The 25,035-nt window shown below is 40.2% G+C and overlaps 1 protein-coding gene across 4 annotated transcripts; it reads left to right on the forward strand.

Annotated features, from left to right (window-relative positions):
• Positions 1-5,342: 5,342 nt before the first annotated feature.
• LOC139154854 (la-related protein 6-like) lies at positions 5,343-12,792 on the forward strand. 4 transcript variants are annotated; one of them, XM_070729879.1, is made up of 5 exons: positions 5,424-5,476; positions 5,762-5,984; positions 6,082-6,260; positions 8,950-9,160; positions 11,246-12,792. In XM_070729879.1, exons 3-5 carry the CDS (start codon positions 6,127-6,129, stop codon positions 12,245-12,247), a joined length of 1,347 nt encoding a protein of 448 aa, XP_070585980.1. In that variant the 5' UTR covers positions 5,424-5,476; positions 5,762-5,984; positions 6,082-6,126; the 3' UTR covers positions 12,248-12,792. The 4 variants fall into 4 exon arrangements, with proteins under 4 accessions (XP_070585979.1, XP_070585982.1, XP_070585980.1 ...); XM_070729878.1 differs by lacking the exon at positions 5,762-5,984 and having other exon boundaries at positions 5,343-5,476; XM_070729881.1 differs by lacking the exon at positions 5,762-5,984 and having other exon boundaries at positions 5,372-5,476; positions 8,977-9,160.
• The last annotated feature ends 12,243 nt before the right edge of the window (positions 12,793-25,035 follow it).

Here is a 25,035-nt window from a genome sequence, read left to right on the forward strand (position 1 = left end):
ATTGATCACATATCCTCCCACCAGTTTGGCAGTTTCTAATCATGGTTTGATTGCCAGTTTGATGTAATGGTTAAGGCATCCTAGAATAGTGTTTCCCAACCTTGGCCACTTGAAGATATTTGGACTTCAACTCCCAGAATTCCCCAGCCAGTGAATGCTGGCTGGGGAATTCTGGGAGTTGAAGTCCAGATATCTTCAAGTGGCCAAGGTTGGGAAACATTGCCCTAGAACATGGTAGACTGTGAATTCTGGTGCCATTTTAGGCATCAAGCCAGGTGATAACCTATGGCCAGTCACTTTCTCTCAGCCGTAGGAAGGAAATATTGACAAAGTACTTCTGAAAAAACTTCACCAAGAAAACTACAGGGACTTATTCAGGCAATATTTGAGGATCAGACACAATTGAATGAGGAAAAATAAGCACAATTGATTAAGTATGATTAAGGTTGTTTACTACCACATTTGGAGAACACCAGTTTAGAGAAGTTGGCATTATGAGCCGGGGTGGCGCAGCAGGTAGAGTGCTGTACTGCAGGCCACTGAAGCTGACTGTCGATCTGAAGGTCAGCGGTTCAAATCTCATCACCGTCTCAAGGTTGACTCAGCCTTCCATCCTTCCGAGGTGGGTAAAATGAGGACCCAGATTGTGGGGACAATACACTGGCTCTGTTAAAAAGTGCTATTGCTAACATGTTGTAAGCCGCCCTGAGTCTAAGGAGAAGGGCGGCATAAAAATCAAATAGATAGATAGATAGATAGATAGATAGATAGATAGATAGATAGATAGATAGATAGATAGATAATTAATGAGAATTGCCATGGCTAAATTGCGGCACAAACTGACTTTGCTAGTTACTCTAAAATTTGGTAAAAGTTATAAAAAAACCTAGATGGTAATTCCTACTCCTACTTTGTGAATCTGAACTTGCATTTCATTTTCATCAGCCCAATTTAACTCTTTTATTTTGAACTTGAATGTAATATTCTTAGGAAGCCATCAAATTTCTTTTGTTGTTAATCATTTTTATATTTTACCTATTGGCCAAATTAAAACATTGTCTTTGAATAATGTAATTAGGTTTGAGCTTAGCAACTTTTCTGAACCCAGATACAGTGGGGTAATGTATGAATCTGACTACTATGCTTTGTTGTTCAGCAAAACATAAAACAAACCAAAGTTTAGCACTGAGTGAGAACCTAACCATTGGAATCAGTGGGAGTTAACTTAGTCACAACTGATACAAATTACAATAATCTTAATTGGCCAAGTGGGGGGAGGAGGGTTCAGCTTGGAGTGCAGCTTCCTTGCTGTGCATTGTGAAAGGCAATTTGAAAAGGTGGAATATAAATGTTGCAACATAAATAAGAAAAATATGCAGACTCACAAATGTGTGTTCATCTGCCCCATAAAATATTCAATATGTACAGCAAAACCAAAAACATCAGTTTATTCCTGTTCTTATAATAATTCTCCTGAAGCTTTCTTCTTCTTTTTTATGGGTGAGGGGAGTGGGCTCAGTTTTGCACCTGGGTTATTTTTTAATCTTGCCTCTTAAATGAAAGGACAGCATTTCAGAATCAACAGATGGAATTGACAGAAGGAAGACTGCATCTTTTTCTGTGGGTGCGCAAACATACACACACACACACATATATATATATATATATATATATATATATGAGACAACACCCCAGCACCAACACAGACCAAGCTTGAGACCACAATAACTCCAGCAACAGTATCTATGGTAACACAAGCTCCTATATAACTCCAGCGAGTCACAGTTAATGAAAACCTTTGAAATGCTAGCTGTTTAATTGTCTTCTTTCTTTTTTTAATTTTAGAGTTCTTTAAAAAAAATCATTGGCATTTAAATAATGTACGAAAGAAGCTATAATTGTATCTGCCAAAGCCCAAATTCCTACAAGAACTTCAAAGGCAATTATAGCAGAAAAGATAAAATTAAGAAGGAGAAAAAGAGGAACTCACAATTTACTAAAGGGAAGTAGAAGCAATGCTGCCGTCTTGAGTCTTTTTGGGCACCCAGAAGCCCCCTGTAGAAACAGCATGGTTTCATGTGCCCCAATTTAGGGTTTCTGTGTGTGCAGGGAGAGGGCAATTGAGTTGGTGATGGCAAAAAACACCAACTCCTAAATCGGGTGGTGGTGGTGGTGGTGCTACAATCAGCCTAGAACAGAATGAAGGTTTTTAATTTTCCAATTTTTCAATGCTTTTCATCTCTTTTTAAGGATTGTACTAATTATATGTACGGTACCTATCAAGTTCCACAAGTATCAACACCAGGGATCATGTCTAATCACTTACTGGGGTCGCATAGTTTCTCCCCTTGATCAGAGGCGATAGTGTGGGTAGAGTTGTGCACTAGAGTCAGTGAGCTTATCACACACACACACACACACACACAAACAACGCACTCCAAAATTCCTTTACAGGTACTCTTCAATCTACAACCAATCATTTAGCAACCATTCAAAGTTACAACAGCACTGAAAAAAAGTGACTTAATGACCAGCCCTCACATGTACAACTTGCTTAAGCCCATGGTGAGCAGAGTGGCATGTCAATGATCTCTTAAAAGTCCCCAACTATGGGCAGGTGGCCAATTTCACACAAACACAGAAGCAACATTACTAGCTTTAACTAGCTTAATTCAATTCAATTCAATTTATTAGATTTGTATGCCGCCCCTCTCTGAAGACTCAGGGCGGATCACAACAACAATAAAAACAATATTCTAGCGAAAACAAATCTAATATTTAAAAGCACATAAAAAACCCTATCATATTTAAAAAGCAAACAACACATCCAAACATAAATATAAAAAATATAAATATAAAAAACATATCCAAACATAAATATAAAAAAGCCTGGGGGAAAGGTGTCTCAACTCCCCCGTGCCTGGAGGTATAGATAGGTCTTGAGTAATTTACAAAAGACAAGGAGGGTGGGGGCAGTTCTAATCTCCGGGGCGAATTGATTCCAGAGGGCCGGGGCCACCACAGAGAAGGCTCTGAGTCCCACCAAACGACATTGTTTAGTCGACGGGACCTGGAGAAGGCCAACTCTGTGGGACCTTATCTGTCGCTGGGATTCATGCGGTAGCAGGCGGTTCCGGAGGTACTCTTAATGGGATGGTTTGTGGGCTGTCCATTTTGGGGACTATGCAATCTTCAGATTATCCAATCCTGGGAGTGTGATGTGGGAACCCAGTCAGGAGAAGAAGAAGAGAGAGACAAGAGAAAGGAGGAATTGTTATTATTATTATTATCGTTATTATTATTATTATTTATTAGGAATGGTTATGCTTTCACACCAAACACAAGTTCTATGGCTGCATGGCATGCTTACCAATGACTAACTGAACCATATTTTATTAATAAGTCCAATTCTTATCTAGACTCAGAAGCTAAGCAGAATCACATTTTATGGTGAGAAATCTTATAGAAGGCAGTGGCAAACCACTTTTTTAACATGCCAAGTTAAGTGCACTGCAATTGAGTTAAGTGCACTGCCAAATTAAGTCCCTGCAATTGAAGTTGACTTCTAGAACGTTTTAGTTTTTTAACTCAAGATAGCTTTACTTTGATTAACCTACTTTGAAAGTGTTTCACAATGATGCATGTCAGTATGGGTGAGCAGTGTGGTCGGGCAGTAGGAAAAGCAAGTAGGATGCTTGGCTGTATAGCTAGAGGTATAACAAGCAGGAAGAGGGAGATTGTGATCCCCTTATATAGAGCGCTGGTGTGACCACATTTGGAATACTGTGTTCAGTTCTGGAGACCTCACCTACAAAAAGATATTGACAAAATTGAACGGGTCCAAAGACGGGCTACAAGAATGGTGGAAGGTCTTAAGCATAAAACGTATCAGGAAAGACTTAATGAACTCAATTTGTATAGTCTGGAGAACAGAAGGAAAAGGGGGAACATGATCGAAACATTTAAATATGTTAAAGGGTTAAATAAGGTTCAGGAGGGAAGTGTTTTTAATGGGAAAGTGAACACAAGAACAAGCGGACACAATCTGAAGTTAGTTGGGGGAAAGATCAAAAGCAACATGAGAAAATATTATTTTACTGAAAGAGTAGTAGATCCTTGGAACAAACTTCCAGCAGACGTGGTTGGTAAATCCCAGGCATGAATTTAAACATGCCTAGGATAAACATATATCCATTGTAAGATAAAATACAGGAAATAGTATAAGGGCAGACTAGATGGACCATGAGGTCTTTTTCTGCCGTCAGTCTTCTATGTTTCTATGTTTCAAAAATTGCATTATTCTGATAAATTATTCCAAACATAAACACTAGATGTTTTTAATTTTTTTTGTCATTTATGTATTGGTAGTAAATAAAGATATAATATTTATATACATGATACTAATAAAAGAGAAACACTAGGACAAGGGACGGAAGGCAATCTGGTGTACTTCTACACTTACTGACCTCTTAGGAATCGGGAGAGGTCAACAGTGGATAATCTAAGGGTAAAGATTTGGGGGTTAGGTGATGATACTACAGAGTCTGGTAGTGCGTTCCATGCATCAACTACTCAGTTACTAAAGTCGTGTTTCCTGCAGTTGAATTTAGAGTGGTTTACTTTAAGTTTTATCTGTTGCGTGCTCGTGTGTTGTTGGGGTTGAATCTGAAGTAGTCATTGACAGGAATAATGTTATATTATTTTATGGGCTATGTTTTATCATTTATTTCATCATAAATTTTATCATAAATTTATCATGATAAATTTATTATTTATCATATGATCACTTGAACTTCAGATTTAATGCAGATTTAACGAAGTCAGTATCTTCACTTAATGCTACCTCCTATTCAAAGACAAAAAGGGATATATATGAGAGAGTTTAATGTGTGATCTCTTTCAGCATAGCTGTCTAGTTACAAGCAAAAATAAATCAACAAATCAACTTGTTTAATCAAGTGCCTTGGGGGCAGGAAGCATTAGGAATCTATTATTCTCTGCTTAAAGAAAAATAAGGTTAATCCATTTTCTAAAGGTATTGGGTTTACACATCAATCTAAACAGGATGCTTAATCATGGTTGTTGAGTAAACAATACTGGTTGGATCCCCAGAACACATTAAGCTTAGAAATATGTTGAAGATTATGGCTGATTATGTTGAAGATTATGGCTAGGTTCATGAAACACACTGTACACATGCATGATGTGCAAACCAAAACAAGACTAGACACAATCTTTTGGTATAATATCTTTAGTGAATTCAGGATATATTCAAAAAAATTGCTGGGACTAAGTCTCAATCAACTACAGTTTATTAGTTTGATTGATGCCTCTCATTCTCTGCTCCTTGATGCAGCTCTTTACCTTTAAGATGGAGGTTGGCTTCAGCTGTAGGCTGAAATAATGGCTTTAATAGTCAGGAAGGATCTGCTGTCAGCATCTTTCAGAAGCCTTCCCTTAATCAACCTTTCAACAGGTAAGCATTTTGTCAGTATTTGCTTTTTCTCTTTTTCAAGATGACTTTTGTAAAAGGCCAACAAACACTTACTTGGAATGAGTAGTTGAAGGGCAAATTCGGGTGAACTAATTGGAATAGTTACAACTATTGTAGCTACAACAGTGAGTTCATGTAGTGTGGGTAGTTGGAAAATGTATTTCAGATTAGAAGATGTATTCCTTCTAAAAGGTATTTCAGATTAGAAGATGTTCCTTCTTTCTATTTTTCCTGTGATAAAATATTTTTCCTCTTTCCAATTTGTAGGGATATTATGAAAAAATACCACCTGTGGTTCTGCTGCAACCTAGATTGGGGAAACAAGTACAAGTCTGAAGTTGCAACAAGGAAACCATGAATTATATTTCTCTGTGCATGGAGGCAAAATAATAGAAATGCAACTTCTAAACATTTAGGATTCCTGGTTTTTTTAATTAGAAGTAACTTTGGGTTGTTTATTTGTAACTTTCTTTTGAGTCTTCTTAAGAGGGTATTTCACTTTTGAGCTTCCTTGGATATCTGTGGCTTTATCTGAACTGGGTCAGTTTGTAATAAATAGTAATTTTAAAAATGCTCTCTTTCTACAGGGCTTCTCTTGGGTTATCTTCACAGAAGAGGCAGTCTATCCTACAATGGCTTTCAGGGGTGATTACGAGACAAAATTTTTCTTTTCAGTTCCAGTCCATCTCCCCAAACATAGTCCTCTCTCTTCCTTTGCTCAACCTGGAAGAAGTAATTTTGCGCCACAAAAGAATATAGTGGCTAGGTAAGCAAGACTTTCCACTTATTTCTATGGGTAAATTCTCTGAAATAAAAAGGTGGGCTTATCTGTTGCCTATTTGCCGATGACTCTAAAGTGTGCAATAGGGTTGATATTACTGGAGGCGTCGGCAATATGGTAAATGATTTAGCTTTACTAGATAAATGGTCAAAGCAATGGAAACTGCAGTTTAATGTTTCCAAATGTAAAATAATGCACTTGGGGAAAAGGAATCCTCAATCTGACTATTGTATTGGCAGTTCTGTGTTAGCAAATACTTCAAAAGAAAAGGATTTAGGCGTAGTGATTTCTGACAGTCTCAAAATGGGTGAACAGTGCAGTCAGGCAGTAGGGAAAGCAAGTAGGATGCTTGGCTGCATAGCAAGCAGGAAGAGGGAGATTATGATCCCGCTATATAGAATGCTGGTGAGACCACATTTGGAATACTGTGTTCAGTTCTGGAGACCTCACCTACAAAAAGATATTGACAAAATTGAACGGGTCCAAAAACGGGCTACAAGAATGGTGGAAGGTCTTAAGTATAAAACGTATCAGGAAAGACTTAATGAACTCAATCTGTATAGTCTGGAGGACAGAAGGAAAAGGGGGGACATGATCGAAACATTTAAATATATTAAAGGGTTAAATAAGGTCCAGGAGGGAAGTGTTTTTAATAGGAAAGTGAACACAAGAACAAGGGGACACAATCTGAGGTTAGTTGGGGGAAAGATCAAAAGCAACATGAGAAAATATTATTTTACTGAAAGAGTAGTAGATCCTTGGAACAAACTTCCAGCAGACGTGGTAGATAAATCCACAGTAACTGAATTTAAACATGCCTGGGATAAACATATATCCATCCTAAGATAAAATACAGAAAATAGTATAAGGGCAGACTAGATGGACCATGGGGTCTTTTTCTGCCATCAGACTTCTATGTTTCTATGTTTCTATGAAATATTTTCCATGCATCGAGGGAAGCATTCCAGATTGAGGAAACCAACTGTTATTCCAATCTTCCCAAAGTTCTTCAATTCCTAATAAATATTCAGCTGATATACATTGCTTTCTTGAGTTTAGTTTATTTTGTGTGATTCTAGTCATTGTGTAACATAAGCAATGTATCATGGTTTAAAAACCCATTGTAGTGTATAAACCATGGGTTAAGTCAATTATTGCTAAGCAAATAATAGTTTAGTGTGACATCGGGTCCCAATCCTATTATATCCATCACTAATGAGTCTCAGGAGAAGAGCGGCATATAAATAAAATTAAAATTAGAATTAAAATTAAAATTAAAATTAAAATTAAAATAAAATTAAAATTAAAATTAAAATTAAAATTAAAATTAAAATTAAAATTAAAATTAAAATTAAAATTAAAATTAAAATTAAAATTAAAATTAAAATTAAAATTAAAATTAAAATTAAAATTAAAATTAAAATTAAAATTAAAATTAAAATTAAAATTAAAATTAAAATTAAAATTAAAATTAAAATTAAAATTAAAATTAAAATTAAAATTAAAATTAAAATTAAAATTAAAATTAAAATTAAAATTGGATATGGATATGGATATGGATATGGATATAAAGATAGATAGATAGATAGATAGATAGATAGATAGATAGATAGATAGATAGATAGATAGATAGATAGATAGATAGATCTGGATAGCCTTCATTCCATCACTGAAATTTTAATTATGTAGTTTGTTATATGGCCTCAATAACATGACAATAACACAACAATTCAGATTTTCCTGGCTAGAGTTTTCTAAATTCTTAAAAAAATATTTTTACACTGCGGTTTTATTTATTTATTACATAAACCTGAATAACCTTTATGAGATTAGTGCCTATATAAATTTGTTTAATAAAATGAATCATAAATAATTGAATTCCATTGCAGAGAAAATGCTACACGCAGAACTCCTCTTAAATATTAAGTATAGTATCTTAAACTTCAACGGCTTTTCAGGCGGCATTGTTGTAAACCTCACAGCATCAGTTAGATGAGGTGGCAATATAATTGTAAAAGTTGAGTAATTTTTTTTTCATAAGAAAACATGCATTTACATTTGCTGGAACTTCCAAGTATTCAGATTTATGTGTCTTCATGAGTGTCTGGAGATGGTATAAAATTGCACCGACTTCTCCAGTCCTGTAATTTGATTCTAGCCCTAGTTTGCAAGCATTTGCCAATTTTGTCAGCTTGTGGTCGAAGCCTTATATTTCCCACCAATAGAATATCACAGACTTTTGGTGGTCTTTCAAAAATTGCCCCATTTCTGTACCAAAGAAGAAGAAGAACACAGCATGTTAAGCCAAAAGCTACAGTTTTCAAGCCACAATCACTGCATTTAATGACTGACTGACTGACTGACTGACTGACTGACTGACTGACATACTTACTTACTTACTTACTTACTTACTTACTTACTTACTTACTTACTTACTTACTTACTTACTTACTGATTTATTGGATATCTATGCCGCCCCTCTCTGAGGACTCATACAACACTAAACTAAAGACAGACCAAATTATAGCATGGTCTCACGCGTTAACTTATGATACAGTAAAAAAGGAGTAAATATCAGATATGCAATAAAAATCTACTCACATTTGACCTATATTATTGTATTTTTAAGACTCTGGCTTTAATTTTTTCGGTCTTTTTCCTTATCCCTGGATAGGGATCCAAACAACTTCATTAACCACAGTTCAACCGCTTCAGAAAATAGTGGTTTCACTATCCCAGATCAATCCCAGATCAAGAAAATCGTGACACAAGCGGAGTTCTACTTTTCAGATGAATACTTGTCCAAAGATGTATTCTTCCTGAAAAATATGCAAAAGAACAAGATGGGATTTGTGAGCGTAAAACTTCTGACAACTTTTAAAAAGGTGGGTATTTTTTTAAATGTTTGTCCATAAAGAGAGATGTTAAATATTGCTTGAATCCAAGGATCTGAATGTCTTATGTTTCCCCAATATGGTGCCCTTCCATATTGAGAAAAAAACTGAAAAACTTATTTTTTTATAGATGAAGCTAACAATTATAGTTGTTTTAATGACAGAAAAGTGGTCACTGTTTTTATACTTCAATAGAATCCTACATCATCGTCATCATCATCATCATTATTATTATTTCCAAATGTACATAGGTGAATGGTTTCAAATGTTAAGAGTTTTAAAGAGCAAATAGATTTTTCTAACCTGGCTCTGTCCCTTACCTTTTCTATAATTTCTGAATAAAGATCAACACAAAGTCCAGTTTGATGTGATTGGAAATGGCAATTGGCTATTTGGCATGTTTCCTTAATCTTTATTTCAGAAACATAGTAGACATTGCCTCAAGCTTTTGCTTTCTAGAATAGAAAATATAATTAATATAGTTTGGAACTGAAAAGTCACAAGATGTGACACTAGCCTAACTGGATCCAGAGGATTCTATTAGCAAATTTATGGAAGATGAAATTCCAGTACAGTGGTACCTCTACTTAAGAACGCCTCTACTTAAGAACTATTCTAGATAAGAAGCGGGTGTTCAAGATTGTTTTGCCTCTTCTTAAGAACCATTGTTGTAAGAACCCAAGCCCGGAAAAATTTCCCAGGAAATTTGAGAACAACACGAGGGCCCAGCCAGTTTCCTGCCATTCCCCCTTTAATCCCAGCCATCTCAGGCTTTTCTGGGCTGCCAAAGGAGCCTTTTGATGGTGCTTAAGGAGGCTTTGGCAGCCCAGAGCGAACAAAGCATTTTCCTTTCTCTGGGCGCTTGGACAGGGAATAAATCTCTGCCAGTGCCCAGAGAAAAGAAACATTCCCTTCGCTCTGGGCAGCCGAGGAGTCACCACAGTGAAGGAAAGGCGCCAGCTACAAAGTGAGCGAGTGAGAGGAGAGGGGAGCCCTTCAGCATGGGAAGGAACAGGCAGCAGGTAGAAGCAGCAGCAGCAGCCAATGTATGGGAGGCAATGTATGGGAGGCAGCCTCGCACCTGGTGTATTGGAGGCGCATGCACCTCCTCGCAGCCTCAGAGTTCCTCTTTTTTTTTTTAAGGACTTAAAGTTTTGGATTTTTTTGATTCACCTCACCTCACCTTCTTTCTTCCACAGTGACTTTCCTCCTCCTATTCTTCTTCCTCCTCCTCCCAACCAAATTCCAAGCTTTTATTTCTTTCCTAATGGGTTTGCACGCATTATTTGCTTTTACATTGATTCCTATGGGAAAAATTGCTTCTACTTAAAAATGTTTCTACTTAAGAACCTAGTCATGGAACGAATTAAGTTCTTAAGTAGAAGTACCACTGTATTTTTGGTATATCACTGCTAAATGGAATCTTCAAGGGATTGCACCTCTAAATCCTTGTTCATGGTGAGCAAATAGCTAGGAGGAGACAACTATTTCTCTGTTATGAATCAGTTTGTTGATTGTTGGCCATGATATGATAGATCAATTAGCCCTTAAAGACAGTTCTTTTAAACAATTTTTTATCTACTGCTTTATTCAGCCGTCCTGTTGAATTAGGGGCAACTTAATGTTTGTATTCTCACAACTTTATAAAATCATTTCCTGATCAACAGCAATGGCTTCCGTGGTCTGCCCCTCACCAGGTAATGGTATTATCCAAACCATTTGCCATTTTAGAGAGAGGAAAGAATGTCTATTTTTTTTGTATTTGTGATGAATGTAAAATTACTCTTGGAGGTCAATTCTTTATTTCTTTTCTCTTTTTTTATAACATTATTTTATTTTTCTTCAGCTTTTTTCTTTACATTTTTATTCCTTCCATTTTTTTTGCTAAGTTTGACTTAGATTTTACTATTATAATTTTAATAATATTAGGGAATTAGAGATGTTTGAACTACTTCTGAATATTATCTGTATGTTCTAAACTTAAAATATGCTTTATTTCTTGTCAAGAAAGTTTGTGTATCTTTATCAAGGTCATCCTACTCACTGCTGTTATTTTTCTCTTTAAAAATACCCTAGATGAAATGTTTGACTCAGAACTGGCGAGAGATGATTTACGCGTTGCAGTTTTCAAACTTGCTAGAACTTAACAAAGAGGGGACGAAGGTGAGGAGGAAGGAACCTCTCCCAGATTTTTTGCAAAATATCAATCTAAACAAAACACTTCTCACGTGGAATGTCCTTTCCTGTAAGGACTTCTGTTCTTTTTCACACCTGATTCAAGAAAGATTCCTGGATACAATCACAAAGCTGTTTGGGACTTTTGGCAACATAGCCAGCATTTATATCTTCAGGCCTGGCAAAAACCTCCCTCCAGTGGTAAAGAAATTTACCTCATCTTATCCTGAGCTTTTGAACAGATGGTGTGCATTGGTGGAATATGAAAACCTGAAGAGCGCCGAGAAGGCTTTTGAAAGGCTTAGCCACAAGCATTTCTGTTCTCCTGGGCAAAGCATCAAAGTGATCAACCTCTCTAGGCTCAAAAAGATGAATTTGGCCAGTCAGGAAGATAATGCACAGATTAAAGAGATATTAAAGCCTTTTAAAAAATGGCCCAAGTTATCAGAATATCCTGAGGACTCCTCCTCCCGCAGTTCGTCTACAGAACCAGAGAGCAACCCTGTTTCTAATGCCTTTGTTCCCTGGAATTCCTTCTCTCCTCCAGTCATGTCTACAACTAAGTCTTACAACTCATCAGGTCAGGCTTCCAAACCAAATTCCTCCAGCATATCACATGCACCCCCCCTTCAATTACTCAAACCATTATCAGGGCCACTACTCCCCACACCTATTTCTGCACCAAAGCCAGGCATATCAGGGTTGCAGAAACCACCAATTTCCTATTGGAGCAATAGAGTAGATCCAGAAAACGTGTGGTCACTAAAAGGTCAAGAGTCATCAACCAGTTTTACAGAACCAATAGCTTCTTCAAGAAGACTTGAAGTCCACCGCCAACTTTCACAATGTTATATAAACCAGCAGTTGTCTGTCCTACAGGATTCGCCTTCCTCAAGGGCCTGATGGGACCCTGTACCAGAAAGAGAGAGAGCTCTCTTAAAACATGAAACCTTGTGATTTCTTGGTATGTGATTGGGCATATACAACATTCTTTGGAATGAGTCTAATTGCAAGGAATCCAGAAGTCCAAGGACTAAGGCGGCTGTGGAAAAAAAGAGAGATAGCCTACACAGTGTAAAACTGCCCTGTATGAATTGAGAGATGCATTTAATTGCTCTGTTTTGTTTTCTTCATTTAGTCTCTTGCCTTTCTTCATACCCAAAGGTATTTCCGACTTAGGCTGCTTGCAACATTTGCATTTCCAACCCCAACTGCAACATTTTGTGTGTGTCTAGTTCTTCCTTTCCCACCAATTTTCTTCCTTTTCTTTTTGCAACATGACCCTTTGCATTGATGATGTATTGTAAATGGATAAGGGGTCTAAATGATTGACAGTTGCAACTGCAATTTAAGTTTTGCATTAATTAAACTTAGAGCACCTGCTTTTTGGTGCTGTGAGAAAATGACGTGTTCAAGAGCAGACAATAAAAAGTGATACTTCAAATATCTTTTTCTTCTCTTGCTTCGTTTTTTCCTCTGCAGGAGCACAATTCTCTTGTGCCACTTCCACAGGCCACTGAGAATACATTCCATTCTCATACAGCTTCCACAGCCTCCACAAACTGACTTACAATGATACACACTTTTGGGAATAGTTGCTGGGTAATGGAAAGCAGTGTTTCCCAACCTTGGCAACTTAAGGATATCTGGACTTCAACTCCCAGAATTCCCCAGCCAGCATTCGCTGGCTGGGGAATTCTGGGAGTTGAAGTCCAAATATCTTCAAGTTGCCAAGGTTGGGAAACACTGCTCTAATGTTCTATTTGCTACTACTAAAGGATTACACACTGTGCAAGACAACACAATAAAATAAAATAAAAATGAATTTGTATGGATTATTGCAGGAGTAGGTAAAGTTGGCTCTTCTATGACATGTGGATTTCAGCTCCCAGAATTCCTGAACTAGCATCATTGGCTCAGGAATTTTAGGAGTTGAAGTAGACAAGTCATAGAAGAGCTAGCGTTGCCTATTCTGACTTAGTGCAATTTACAAATTCAGCCTATTGTGGTTTATTCAGCAAATAATACTTGGGAAGGCATAAGTTGAAATAATAATAATTTAATAATAATAATTTATTAGACTTGTATGTCGCCCCCTCTCTGAGGACTCAGAGCAGCTCACAACAAATAATACAAATACAAATCTAATATTAAAAACAATTATAAAAACCCATTATAAAAAGCAGTCATACAATCCAGACAAACCATACATAAAATAGCTAGGGGTATATCAGTATCCCCATGCCTGGCGACATAGGTGGGTTTTCAGGAGCTTGCGAAAGGCAAGGAGGGTGGGGGCAGTCCTAATCTCCGCGGGGGAGTTGATTCCAGAGGGCCGGGGCCACCACAGAGAAAGCTCTTCCCCTGGGTCCCGCCGGATGGCATTACTTTGTCAACAGGATCCAGAGAAGGCCCACTCTGTGGGACCTAATCGGTCGCTGGGATTCGTGCGGCAGAAGGTGGTCTCGAAGGTATTCTGGTCCGATGCCACGTAGGGCTTTATTGGTCATAACCAACACTTTGAATTGTGACCAGAAACTGATTGGCAGCCAGTGCAGGCCACGGAGTGGTGATGATACATATTTAGGAAAGCCCATGACAGCTCTCGCAGCCGCATTCTGCACGATCTGAAGTTTCCAATGAAATGATGTTTAACCTGGATCATTTGGTATGTAAGTCTGTTATTCATGAAGATTTAATTAAATATTTGTATCAACTTTTCATAGTCTGATCGCTGGAATACTAGTGTTTTCAATTTTATGCTCCCGTCTATATGTCACTATAGACTTCTCTGTAGTTGTTTTTAATTTATTTTGAAAACAACCTGAGAGAATGAACCTTCATGTGACTTTATGTGACTGAGCACTGAAACTCAGATCCATCCAGTTCCATGTTAGCTTTAGAAAAAGAAGCTGTAAAAGAAGTGTAAAAGGCAACAAATTTAAAATTTGCATTAGAGAAAGATGTTTCATGGTTTAGCCAAAACAGAGACAATTTATTACATTCTATGTGAGTATAAATAACGTGAATCAGATCTCAACCTCTCTGACATATTTTTTGTGGTGGTGGTGGGGAGGGAAGAAAACATAGTTACCAGATGAAAAATATGAGGCAGGCCTTGCTATTTTTAGAGTGCTGCACACTTGAAATGAAATTATAGCAATTAAAACCACAATTTCCTATTTCCAACTTGCATCCATGCATGATGACAGGTATAGCAGGTACATGAGACAGGGAAGGAGTGCATATGCCCATTACTCCTCCCCAATTTATCTGCTTGCCCCATAATTGTGAAATCACCTCTTTGATGACTGTCCTGTTCTAAAAAAGAAGCTTAGATCAAGGAATGACTGTTGTAATTAACATTTCCCTTTTCCTTTAAAAAAAAAAAAATACATAATTTCTGTTTGCGGAAATTAGCTTTTAAAAAAAGATATATATATTATTGGTTTTGCACATTGAAATTAACATTTATTTTATTTATTTATTTGTTTTGTCCAATACATAATACACATTGAAGAGAAAGATATGTAATAATATAATAAAGAAAAGAATAGAAGATAAGATATAAATGTATCGGTGAACATATTTGAAAGGAAGAAAAGATAAATGAGATAAGGAGAGACAATTGGACAGGGACGGAAGGCACACGGGTGCACTTATGCACGCCCCTTACTGACCACTAAGGAACCTGGAGAGATCAATCGTGGATAAACAAGCATAAAATGTGGATAAACAAACATAAAACAGTGCACAGTGCATGTGCCCATCACCCGACTGACAATTCCACCACCACCACCACCAATTGCGGGGGGTTCAAATATTTACTAGTTTATATTCTTTTATTTCATTAGCTCTACTTTGCATTTGTTTATTATTGAAAGAGTGATTGGAGTTTATTTTTCACATTTTCGTCACAAATTCTACTCAGCATATAATCTTTCACCTTATTCCATTGTACCATCAGCTTCTCCAATTTATTTTCGTCAAAATTGTTTAATCTTATTTCCATGATTTCAAAATGAATGTGATCCACCATGTACCAGTACCAATTCTGTAATGTCCATTTTATAGACTCTTTCCAACCCAATACCACTACCGCTTGAGCGCTTTCCAATGCTGCAGTTTTTATTTCTTTGAAGTCTCTTAATTCTCTTTGTTTAACTAATATCGCTATTTCCTTTGTAATTATCCACTTAATATTTAACATTTTATTTATTTCATTCTGCACTTCCTTCCAAAATTTCTGAACTTCAACACACTCCCAGAACATATGCATGAAGATTCCTTTCTTTTGGCAACCATGCCAACAATTGCCTTTCCCTTTCCTCAGGAAGTGTGAAAGTTGTGCTGGTGTATAGTACCATTTATGTAAAATTTTCCTTCTCATCTCTTTAACTCTTGTATTCTTAGTCTTATATATATATTCTACTATTTCTTTCATTTCTCTTTCATCAATTTGTAAATCATTTTGCCAGCTTTATTGCAAAAAATCAAACCTGGCTAAATAGAAAAACACGTGAATGGAAATGTCTGGGAAGGAGATTGTTTTTCAGAACCTATGGCAGCATGAGCCAGGGTTGCGGAAGGGCACAATTGAGGGTAGAATTGCAATCAGGTGCAGTGAATGGCTTATCTTTTTACCAGTATTGAAAGAAGTGGAGTTTCCTGTCCAAGTGGAATAGGAGTCAGTTGCTGCTACAGCTGGTAGAAAAGAGTGGGGGACTTTTTTTTCCACTTTATGTTGCGGGCTGTCATGGCTGTTTTGCATACCCTGCATTTTACAAGAAGAAAGTCAAAATCCGTCTTAAATCTAATATTTAAAAGACAACCGTCTGCCCTGTTGCACCGCATGGCACTGAATGCTGGGGAGCAACAACGGGGAACAAAGGCTTTCACCGTGCCATGGAAATGCAAATGTTCCATTGGAAATCAGGCATCTCCCTTCTTGACCACACCACAAGTAACACCATTCAACAGCATTTTGATGTGGCAATAATCATAGAGAAGATGAGAGAAGACTAGCTCCACTGCTATGGACATGTCTAGAGAGCAATACCTTTCACCATTGCCAAGACTGCCTACCAATTAGAAGTTAATGGCCAGCGACCTCGCAGGCATTCAAAACAGAGATGGCAATTCACCATCAACAAAGTTTGTGAGTGACATAGAGGAAAGTTTGGTAGGGAAGGTTTGCCTATTTGCCGATGACTCTAAAGTGTGCAATAGGGTTGATATTCCTGGAGGGATCTGTAATATGGTAAATAATTTAGCTTTACTAGATAAATGGTCAAAGCAATGGAAACTGCAGTTTAATGTTTCCAAATGTAAAATAATGCACTTGGGGAAAATGAATCCTCAATCTGAGTATTGTATTGGCAGTTCTGTGTTAGCAAAAACTTCAGAAGAGAAGGATTTAGGGGTAGTGATTTCTGACAGTCTCAAAATGTGTGAGCAGTGTGGTCGGGCGGTAGGTTGTTGCTGCTGAATGCCAGGTCGGTGGTAAATAAAGCTCTCCTCATCCGGGATTTGATCCTGGATGAGGAGGCCGACCTGGCATGCATTACTGAAACCTGGCTGGGCCCAGAGGGAGGTGTTCCTCTCTCGGAAATTTGCCCAGCCGGGTTTCAGATATGGCATCAACCGCGACCCCAGGGAAGGGGGGGGAGGAGTGGCCATTGTAGCCAGGGAGAGCCTTTGCCTGCGTAGACTCATTGCTCCGGAAATTGCGGGTTGCGAGTCACTCTTGATGAGGTTGGACTTAGGGGTTCAGGTGGGCTTATTTCTCACGTACCTGCCTCCCAGCTGCGTGTCAAAAGCCCTGCCTGTGCTACTCGAGGAGGTAGCCAGGTTGGCGGTGGAGTTCCCCAGACTTATTGTCTTGGGGGACTTCAACCTGCCGTCACTCGGCGAAACCTCGGGGTTGGCACAGGAGTTCATGGCCACCATGACAGCCATGGACCTGACTCAAGTAGTACGGGGTCCGACTCATGAGGGGGGGGCACGCACCTGACATGGTATTCCTTTCCGAGCAATTGAGTAATGGTCCGAGACTAAGGGGCTTAGAAGCAGTGCCTTTGTCATGGTCAGACCATTTTCTACTACGGCTTGACTTCCTGGCTCCAATCCTTCCCCGCAGGGAGGCGGAACCAATGAAGATGTTCCGCCCCAGACGCCTAATGGATCCAGAGGGTTTTCAGACGGTGCTTGGGGTTATTCCAGAGGCACTCATCCACAGTTCGGCGGAGTCTCTCGCGGAGGCCTGGAACACGGCTGCTACGGAGGCTCTCGACCGGATTGCGCCTTTGCGACCTCTCCGTGGCGCTAGACCCCGTAGAGCCCCATGGTTCAACGAGGAGCTCCGGGAGTTGAAACGCCAAAAGAGACGTCTAGAGAAGCGATGGAGGAAGAGTAGGTCTGAATCTGATCGAACACTTGTAAGAGCTTTTATTAAGACTTACAAAGTGGCGCTCAAGACGGCAAGATGCGCGTACCATGCCGCCTTGATTGCATCAGCGGAATCCCGCACGGCCGCTCTGTTTGGGGTGACCCGCTCCCTTCTTAACCAGGGGGGAGTTGGGGAGCCCTTGCAGAGTAGTGCCGAGGAGTTTAACACGTTTTTCGCTGATAAAGTCGCTCAGATCCGGGCCGACCTCGACTCCAATTGTAAAACAGAGTCGACTGACAACGAGTCAGTCGAGGTGACTGGGGCACGTACTTGTCCACCTGTCTGGGAAGAGTTTGATCTGGTGACACCTGATGAAGTGGACAAGGCCATTGGAGCTGTGAGTTCCGCCACCTGTTTACTGGATCCGTGTCCCTCCTGGTTGGTCTCGGCCAGCAGGGAGGTGACACGGAGCTGGGCCCAGGAGATTACCAACGCTTCCTTGGGGAGGGGAGTTTTTCCATCACTCTATAAAGAAGCGCTTGTGCGCCCCCTCCTCAAGAAGCCTTCCCTGGACCCAGCCGTACTTAACAACTATCGTCCAGTCTCCAACCTTCCCTTCATGGGGAAGGTTGTCGAGAAGGTGGTGGCACTCCAGCTCCAGCGGTCCTTGGAAGAAGCCGATTATCTAGGTCCCCAGCAGTCGGGCTTCAGGCCCGGTTACAGCACGGAAACCGCTTTGGTCGCGTTGATGGATGATCTCTGGCGGGCCCGGGACAGGGGTTTATCCTCTGTCCTGGTGCTCCTCGATCTCTCAGCGGCTTTCGATACCATCGACCATGGTATCCTTCTGCACCGGTTGGAGGGGTTGGGGGTGGGAGGCACTGTGCTTCAGTGGTTCTCCTCCTACCTCTCTGGCCGGTCGCAGTCGGTGTTAGTGGGGGGTCAGAGGTCGACTCCGAGGTCTCTCCCTTGTGGAGTACCTCAGGGGTCGGTCCTCTCCCCCTTGCTATTTAACATCTACATGAAACCGCTGGGTGAGATCATCCAAGGACATGGGGTGAGGTATCATCAATATGCCGATGATACCCAGCTTTACATCTCCACCCCATGCCCAGTCAACGAAGCGGTGGAAGTGATGTGCCGGTGCCTGGAGGCTGTTGGGGCCTGGATGGGTGTCAACAGACTCAAGCTCAACCCGGATAAGACGGAGTGGCTGTAGGTTTTGCCTCCCAAGGACAATCCCATCTGTCCGTCCATTACCCTGGGGGGGGGAATCATTGACCCCCTCAGAGAGGGTCCGCAACTTGGGCGTCCTCCTCGATCCACAGCTCACATTAGAGAACCACCTTTCAGCTGTGGCGAGGGGGGCGTTTGCTCAGGTTCGCCTGATGCACCAGTTGCGGCCCTATCTGGACCGGGACTCATTACTCACAGTCACTCATGCCCTCATCACCTCGAGGTTCGACTACTGTAATGCTCTCTACATGGGGCTACCTTTGAAAAGTGTTCGGAAACTTCAGATCGTGCAGAATGTAGCTGCGAGAGCAGTCATGGGCTTACCCAGGTATGCCCATGTTTCACCATCACTCCGCAGTCTGCATTGGCTGCCGATCAGTTTCCGGTCACAATTCAAAGTGTTGGTTATGACCTTTAAAGCCCTTCATGGCACTGGACCAGAATATCTCCGAGACCGCCTTCTGCCGCACGAATCCCAGCGACCGATTAGGTCCCACAGAGTGGGCCTCCTCTGGGTCCCGTCAACTAAACAATGCCGGTTGGCGGGCCCCAGGGGGAGAGCCTTCTCTGTGGCGGCACCGGCCCTCTGGAACCAACTCCCCCCGGAGATCAGGACTGCCCCTACTCTTCCTGCCTTCCGTAAACTCCTCAAAACCCACCTTTGCCGTCAGGCATGGGGAAACTAAACATCTCCCCCTGGGCACGTTGAAGTTATATATGGTATGCTTGTATGTGTGTATGTTAGTATAGGGGATTTTCTTAAATTTATAATATTTTAATTAATTGGATTGTATTGGATTGTTTTTCACTTGTTGTGAGCCGCCCCGAGTCTTCGGAGAGGGGCGGCATACAAATCCAAATAATAAATAAATAAATAAATAATAAATAAATAAAGTAGGATGCTTGGCTGCATAGCTTGAGGTATAACAAGCAAGAAGAGGGAGATTATGATCCTGCTGTATAGAGCGCTGGTGAGACCACATTTGGAATAATGTGTTCAGTTCTGGAGACCTCACCTACAAAAAGATATTGACAAAATTGAACGGGTCCAAAGACGGGCTACAAGAATGGTGGAAGGTGTTAAGCATAAAACCTATCAGGAAAGACTTAATGAACTCAATCTGTATAGTCTCGAGGACAAAAGGAAAAGGGGGGACATGATCGAAACATTTAAATATGTTAAAGGGTTAAATAAGGTTCAGGAGGGAAGTGTTTTTAACAGGAAAGTGAACACAAGAACAAGGGGGCACAATCTGAGGTTAGTTGGGGGAAAGATCAGAAGCAACGTGAGAAAATATTATTTTACTGAAAGAGTAGTAGATCCTTGGAACAAACTTCCAGCAGACGTGGTTGGTAAATCCACAGTAACTGAATTTAAACATGCCTGGGATAAACATATATCCATCCTAAGATAAAATACAGGAAATAGTATAAGGGCAGACTAGATGGACCATGAGGTCTTTTTCTGCCGTCAGTCTTCTATGTTTCTATGTTTCTATATGCAAGCAACAGGCCTGTGCCCTGGAGACGCAGCTGACCATGCAAAATGGCATCCAATGATCCAAAAAGCACCTGTGGGAAAAGGAGGAGGAGGAGTCAATCCAGCCACTGGCATCTCTACTTTAAGAAACATCTCTGGGCCCTTGAAAGATGCTACCAATAAGTCCACCAATCTGGGCCCAAGTAAGAACAAAGTCAATGAACAGGAACATACACGTAGAACTAATGTTAAAATAGTCTATTACACCCATCTCTCCCTTTTCTGTTCTTCAAAATCACCTGGTGGCTCTGAAGCTCATATTCTTAAATTCATTGTGATGTCAAATCTGGTGGATGTTTGAAATCCATATCTATGATGACACAGCAGGTTTCATCTGCAATAAGCAGGGTGAATTGCGGTAAGGACTCAGCAAAGAAGAGGAGGGGTGTTGCAGAGCTTCCTCTCTGCAGATCCTGGGTCAAAGATGGGCTAGTCAGACACAACTATTTCAATGATTTCTTATATTGAGAAGAACAAAAACTCTACTCATTAGCGGTGAAGGGCTACCAAAATATTTACTACCACACTGTGGGCGTGGTTTATGCAGGGTGCCCTGCATTTTCTTTCAACATCTTTCAGTGCAAATTGGGTGCTCTGGGGTGGAGCTCCATTTTCGCTACCCCACTGCATTTCCCCCCATCTGGGCAGCAGCCCAGCCCTGCTCATTAGTTTTCAAAATAGTCAGTCCACAATGAGGCAACATTAGGGTTACCGTTAGAGTATTTCAACAAAACTATAGATTAGTACAAATGGGATATTGCACCTTATCTTGCATTTCTCTAGTTCAGTGATGGCGAACCTTTTTTCCACCGGGTGCTGAAAGCGTGTGTGTGGCTGTGCTATCATGCATGCATGAGTGCCCACACCCATAATTCAGTGCCTGGGGATAGCAAAAATGGCCTCCTCTGCCCCTCCGGAGGCCCTCTGGAGGCCTGAGAGAGCCCATTTCCCAACTTCTACCCCATTTTTCGCCTTCCCCAGGCTCCAGAGGCAAAAATGCTCTTCCCCATCCCCACAGACACTCTGTGGAAGCCAAAAATCAGCTGGCTGACACACATATGCACATTGGAGCTGAGCTAGGGCAATGGCTCGCGTGCCAGCAGATATGAGAGATATAGAGAGAGAGCCGGGGTGGCGCAGCAGGTAGAGTGCTGTACTGCAGACCGCTGAAGCTGACTGTAGATCTGTAGGTCAGCGGTTCAAATCTCATCACCGGCTCAAGGTTGACTCAGCCTTCCATCCTTATGAGTTAGGTAAAATGAGGACCCGGATTGTGGGGGCAATATGCTGGCTCTGTTAAAAAGTGCTATTGCTAACGTGTTGTAAGCCACCCTCAGTATAAGGAGAAGGGCGGCATAAATAAATGAATGAACGAACGAACGAACGAACGAACGAACGAACAAACAAACAAACAAACAAACAAACAAACAAACAAGGTTCCATGTGCCACCTGTGGCACCAATGCCATAGGTTTGCTATCACTGCCCTAGTTAGTGGCCATGGCCCATCAAAAACAAAAATTTTCCTTACGTTTGGACATGATACAAAAAATGTCCTTCTCTTCATCTTAAAGAGACAGCTAAAATAATTCATTAAAAATAGCTCTCTCATCAACAATGCAGAGTTGGGTTGGTCCCAGTTCGGACCACTTTTATAAAAGGCGCCACAGACACTACCATCTTATTTTTAGCTTCTGAACATGCACAGAATATGTTTTTTGCTTCTGCACATGTACAGAAGCTTGGTTTTTGGCACTGCATATGAGCACACTTGCACAGTGTAGCATGGGAGAAAGTGAACTGGTAGCGAGGTAGGTTAGAACCCAGCCCTGCAACCGTGCCCTAACCTACAACCATCACCATGGAAGTCAAGTTCATATCAGAACATATTAAAAAAAAACTTCACCCAACCTTTTATGTTGTTTATGGGTAACATCGTACCTTCTGATTTTACATGAAAATTTTCCTCCAATAACGGTATAAAAGATGGTCCATTATTCACCTCTCCCCTGCCCAAAAGATATGTTTTTTCTTAGATCCACACAGCAATTACAAATATTTGCAGATAATAACAACACAATCAGGTGTTGCCAAGCTAGTTATCTATGACGTTCAGGGATAAGCTGTTTTCAGCATCAATAAAAATAATTGCAGAGAGAATGGTTGGAAAAAGATTATCTGGGCTTCTTATATGATGTTACTAGGCAAACCACATTGCTCACTCTACCTCCCTCCCCCATTTGAACACTATCTTCCATTTCATAGAATGTGAAGAATAATTGAAAGCTACCTTGTTTGGAAAAGTTTGTTTATTTATCTATATTAATTTATATGGCCGCCTATTCCATTGGTGCAACTCTGCTTGGCATAATCTAAAATTTCCTAAACGGTAAATGTAATAAATTGCACTTCCTAGAATGATAGACAAAATCTAGTTTTTCTCAACTATACCACTATATACAGTGGTACCTCTACCTAAGAACGCCTCTACTTAAGAACTTTTCTAGATAAGAACCTGGTGTTCAAGATTTTTTTGCCTCTTCTTAAGAACCATTTTCTACTTAAGGACCCGAGCCCGGAAAAATTTCCCAGGAAATTTGAGAGCAGCAGGAAGGCTCCTGCCATTCCCCCTTTAATCCTGGCCATCTCAGGCTTTTCTGGGCTGCCAGAGGAGCTTTTCGGTGGCGCTTAAGGAGGCTTTGGCAGCCCAGAGCGAATGGAGCATTTTCCTTTCTCTGGGCGCTTGGAGAGAAATAAACCACTTCGCTGTGGTGACTCCCTCATTGCTTCTAAAAATTGCTTCTAATTAAAAACTTTTCTACTCAAGAACCTAGTCACAGAATGAATTAAGTTCTTAAGTAGAGGTACCACTGTAATTATAACACGATATGACACAAGCAAGTATTTTAAGGGAGGGATAAGCTGAATTCCTTTTATCTAGGCCTCTGAGCATGGGGTAAATGCAGCTGATGCTTCAGGAAGCACTTTTGTGCCATACCACAAACTACAAGTACTTCAAATCGATCTTTCTAAGCTTGAGAATTAAAATCCTCTTCTTCCTCGTTAGTTGGACTTGAAAGGGAACAATTTAAGCCTATTTAAGACTAAGATTTTCTGAGATTAATAGGGCTTAATTCTCAATAGATATATATACCGTATATACTCGAGTATAAGTCGCTCCGACTATAAGTCGAGGCGCCTACTTTTGCCACAAAAACTGGGAAAATTTATAAACCCCTGTATAAGTCGAGGGTGGAAATTGCAGCGGCTACTGGTAACTTATAAAAATGGAAACCAATAAAATTACATCAATTGAGGCATCAGTAGATTAAATATTTTAGAATATTTATTTCAAAGAAAGCCAGTAAACTAGCTCTGTAAGTTTAAAAGAGGGTAAACAGGTATATATCCCCCAAGGCAGGTATAGGCAAAAAAATTGCAAGTACCTAGGTACTTACCATACCTTAATCCCCTGCTCCTGCTGGTTTGGGTTAGGGTTAGGATACTTGACCTCTCCTTGCCTCAAAGAGATACAATTTCCCTCTATATTTACAATTACTGAACATCCAAAATATACTTAATTCTATGTATATATGCCATATGTGTAAATAAATATTACACACAGGCACACAAAAATATACTGTACATTATCTACTATATAAACTGTATGTGTATATACAGAGAGAGAAAGAGAGAGAGCTCTTGTAAAATTATATATGGTACATTCAACCTCACTGTAATAGGAAAACAAACCCAGAGTCCACTTTCTGCCACACAGTTAACCATAACTAGAACATTACACATGTCTTCAGATGTACCGGTACTTCCCTAGCTTGCACATCACTGTTAGAGCTAGGAAATGTCATGGATTGAGTAAAATGTGGTGATTTTCACTTAACAATGCTTTTGCTTAACAACAAATTTTGAGCTCAATTGTGGTCATAGGTCTCTGTCTGTCTGTCTGTCTGTCTGTCTGTCTTCCTTTCCTGTCTGTCTGCGCCCCCCTCCTGTCCCCTCCCCGGGTAAATTACAGAGTCAATACTGTATTGTTTTTTTATTTAAGGTTACAAAGCAAATGAAGAATCATTTTGAGTATTCTTTAAAATTTCTTCAGTGAGATCCATAGCTAATCTGGCAAAAAAAAATTCACCTGGCAAAAAATTTTATTGTTGACATTAGGCACAGCCAGAGAGATGTCTTAAAAGGCAAACAAACTGTCAAAAAAGTATGTTTTTTAAAAATATAATATTTTGGTTGTTGAATTTAATTCTGCCTTGGCGCGGGGCAGCCCCCGCAGATGGGTGGCTGGCAAGGACCACGCATTCCCATCTTTGTGTCCGCTGGGGTTAAAGGAAAGTTTAGGGACCCCCGCCCCTTGGAGAAATGCCTCGTTGGTGACATTCTGAGCGTTTTTGCCTCCCCACTCCGAAAACCCCACTTCTCGGCAGCTTGCCGAGGCTGAGAGGAGAGTGATTTTAAAAGGCACTCTCAGCTTGGGGTTTTCTCCCCGCTGAAATGTTGCTCGGCC

The sequence above is a fragment of the Erythrolamprus reginae genome, chromosome Z (genome assembly GCF_031021105.1).
Source record: "Erythrolamprus reginae isolate rEryReg1 chromosome Z, rEryReg1.hap1, whole genome shotgun sequence".
NCBI classification, from domain to species: Eukaryota; Metazoa; Chordata; class Lepidosauria; order Squamata; family Dipsadidae; genus Erythrolamprus; species Erythrolamprus reginae.